Source organism: Brachionichthys hirsutus, chromosome 15, assembly GCF_040956055.1.
Source record: "Brachionichthys hirsutus isolate HB-005 chromosome 15, CSIRO-AGI_Bhir_v1, whole genome shotgun sequence".
Lineage (NCBI taxonomy): Eukaryota > Metazoa > Chordata > Actinopteri > Lophiiformes > Brachionichthyidae > Brachionichthys > Brachionichthys hirsutus.
In genome coordinates, this window is record NC_090911.1 from 3,674,759 (window position 1) to 3,677,561 (window position 2,803).

The following is a 2,803-nucleotide window of genomic DNA, read 5'->3' on the forward strand; positions in this document are numbered from 1 at the left end:
CACTTTCTACCCACTCCCTTAAAAGGACTGTCTCTCTACCTCCTCGCCTGGATCTGTCTCTGCGTGTCTGAGTCTCTCCTCCTAAATGCTCTTTTCTCTCCTCTTCACACAGCTCCGTCCATCCCGGCTACCCCATCTCTCGTCTCTAACGCACCCATCTTACCCATCCTCGCCCGCTCTCGCTCCCTCACGCTCCTTTCCTCCTGAAGTGACTCTCCTCCCCTGTTCTCCCCTCTCCCTCCTCCCCCACAGGGCCCTGTGCCTCCCGCCGAACCCTCCAAGGTGAAGGCAGCCGCCTCGGAAAAGAAGAAGCCGGAGTCACGCAAGGATAAGAAATAGGATACGGGGAGGGGCTGGGGCGGGCTCGCCAGCCGGCTGCTCCAGCCCATACGCCAGGCGGGGGCGAAGGCCCAGCCTGAGCGGCAGCAAAGGGTAGTCGGGACGACCGAGAATGTCGGGGGAGGAGGGCTGGACGGCTCGGGCCGGGTGCTGATGACCATCGAGTTGGAGCTGACTGGCAACGATGGGGAAGAGCTTCCCAGTGGTGAAGGAGGGACAAGGAAGTCCCACCCCCCGGGCTTCCTGTCCCGCCTCGCCAACCAGCTCACCTTCAAATAAAAGACCACTAGGGAGGGTGGGGGAGCAGGAAGTCCACTGAGGAGGCAGCATCAACCTACTTTCCACCCCCCCTCCACCCCCCATAACGCATAACAAGTCCCAGTCGGACGGGCCGATCTCAGACGGCGTGATCGTCTCCCGCCCCAGCCAGCGCCACGCCTTCTTCTGGCGGGCCACAAGGCTACTTGAAGCAAGGCGGGTGGATCTGATAATAAAGTCGAACTCTGCCCCCCCCCCCCCCCCTCGCCTGTGCCATCCTGTCCCCTAAACAGCTTTCTCGCCCTGATCTCCGTTCTTCCCGAGTTCTTCCTCCTTCTCTGTGAATTTCCTGCCTTTCTTGTTCATTTAAATTGCAGCAGTGATTTCTGTGCTGACGGCTCTGTCCTGTTTCTCTTCTTGTCTTACGCCCCCCCCCCCCCCCCCTTCCCTCTCTCTCTCTCCCCCCTAGATAAAGGTCTGACTTCTCCGTGACGGCCTCCGCTCCTCTAGTCTGCTCTCTCCTTTTCTGCCCATCCTGATGCAACCTCCGCTACTTCCCGTTAGCTCCACTCTTTCCAGACGGCGCCGGCTGTAAGAATATTTCTGCTCTATCAGGGAACCTGCCTCTCATTGGTCCCGTAAAGCTGTTAAAGTCCGAACTACATGAGACCAACCTAAAAGACCCCCCCCGTGCTCGGAGCCCCCTGAATCCTCCCCTTTAATGTTTACGACTCTGACTCCGAGCCCCGGAGCACGTTGGAGCTAATGGAGGTTGTCGCCATGCGCCTGCATGCCCCGGCTAAAGGGGGCTATTTCTGGCCCTGTAGGAGCGGGCGGGTTTACTGTAACAGCTGCACGGGGGGGTGGGGGGGTGGATGTCTGTACCTCGGTGCGCGAGGCTGACTCAACAGCCAGTGACTGACGACCTGGGACGACGTCACGCCCCCCCCCCCCCCTCCCCCCCTCCCGGGGTCTGGCAGACAGGAAGAGGCGTGGCTTGCTGTTATTTTAGGTGCAGTTAATCCGGGCCATTTCTTTTAGCAGAGCAGCGCTCTCCATCTTCATCTCTCCCTCTTTCGCTGTCGACTCTTCATCTCAGATAGCATCTCCAGATTTATCAGCCCCCTCCAAACCTTTCCTTCCTTCTCTCCGTCTGTCTTTTTCCTCTTTGGCTTCCTGTTGCTCTTCCTCTTTCTCTTCCTGTCGTCTAGTGGCTTTCCACTGCACTACCCCCCCACAGAAAAGACCTGTACACACAATCCACTCCACTCTTTAAGCCTCTCCTTATCTGACTACAGCTCAGTGCTCTGCTCCTCCTCCTCCTCCTCCTCCTCCTCCTCCTCTCCTCTCTCTTTCTCAGCCTCAGTGACAGACATCTTCCTCTCCTCCCTCGGTTTTGCCCAGTGATCGATGAATGCCCTCTGGCTTGCCCTTCACAATGCCACCTAGCGGCCTAGCCCAAAGGCCTGCCCCCCCGCCCCGCCAGTCCTCTTTTTGACCCCGTCTTTGTCTGTCCGCTGCTGATTGTGAGGATTTCCTCCTCCCGTTTCCAGTGAAGACACCAAACAGGAACGTTAGCTGCAGATGCAACGGTTTGTTTCTGTGTCTAGTTAAATAATAATGTGTTCTGAAGTGTTTTTTTTTCTTTGTGTTTTACTTGCGTGCACGTAAGAGGAGCGTCTGTGGAGGCGAGGCCGGAATGTAGGGCGCCGCTATTGAAGGTGCTGTGTGGCGGTCTGTGATCCGTGTTCCTAACGGGCACGGAGGCCGGCGTGTGGCGGGAGGTATAGCTGTAGGAATGGAACGAGTAGAAGCAGCTTGCTTTGGCAGGAAGAAGCTTATCTGGTGCGTCGAGTCAAGTCATTCCAGACCGGTCTTCCCCAAAGCTTCCTCCTAAAGGTGCTCCTTCCATGACCCGGAGCCGGAGCCGGATTGGGAACGGCTCGCTTGATATGCAGGGCGGATAGAAGCCTTGAATGTTCCTTTTAAATTCAAAGCAGGAGTGGAGGTGCTAAAGATCCACAACGCTAACTGGAGATCTGTTTCTCACACACGCCCGACGTAACGACGCAGCATTAAAATGACTTTCCAGCGTGTTCCGTCTGCATTGTGAACGGTGCAAGTCCCACTTGCTCAATAACCCTTCCTTTATTTGAAATGACTTTACGTTTATTTAATGCTTGTAATTTCAGAGCACTAACTACTC

The 2,803-nt window shown here is 56.3% G+C and overlaps 1 protein-coding gene across 1 annotated transcript in view; it reads left to right on the forward strand.

Moving 5' to 3' along the window:
• The window catches only part of mpz (myelin protein zero), a 4,156-nt gene extending 3,817 nt beyond the window's left edge, over window positions 1-339 (forward strand). Inside the window, 1 exon segment of the mRNA XM_068748831.1 lies at window positions 253-339. Coding sequence (XP_068604932.1) covers window positions 253-339 — 87 coding nt within the window.
• The last annotated feature ends 2,464 nt before the right edge of the window (window positions 340-2,803 follow it).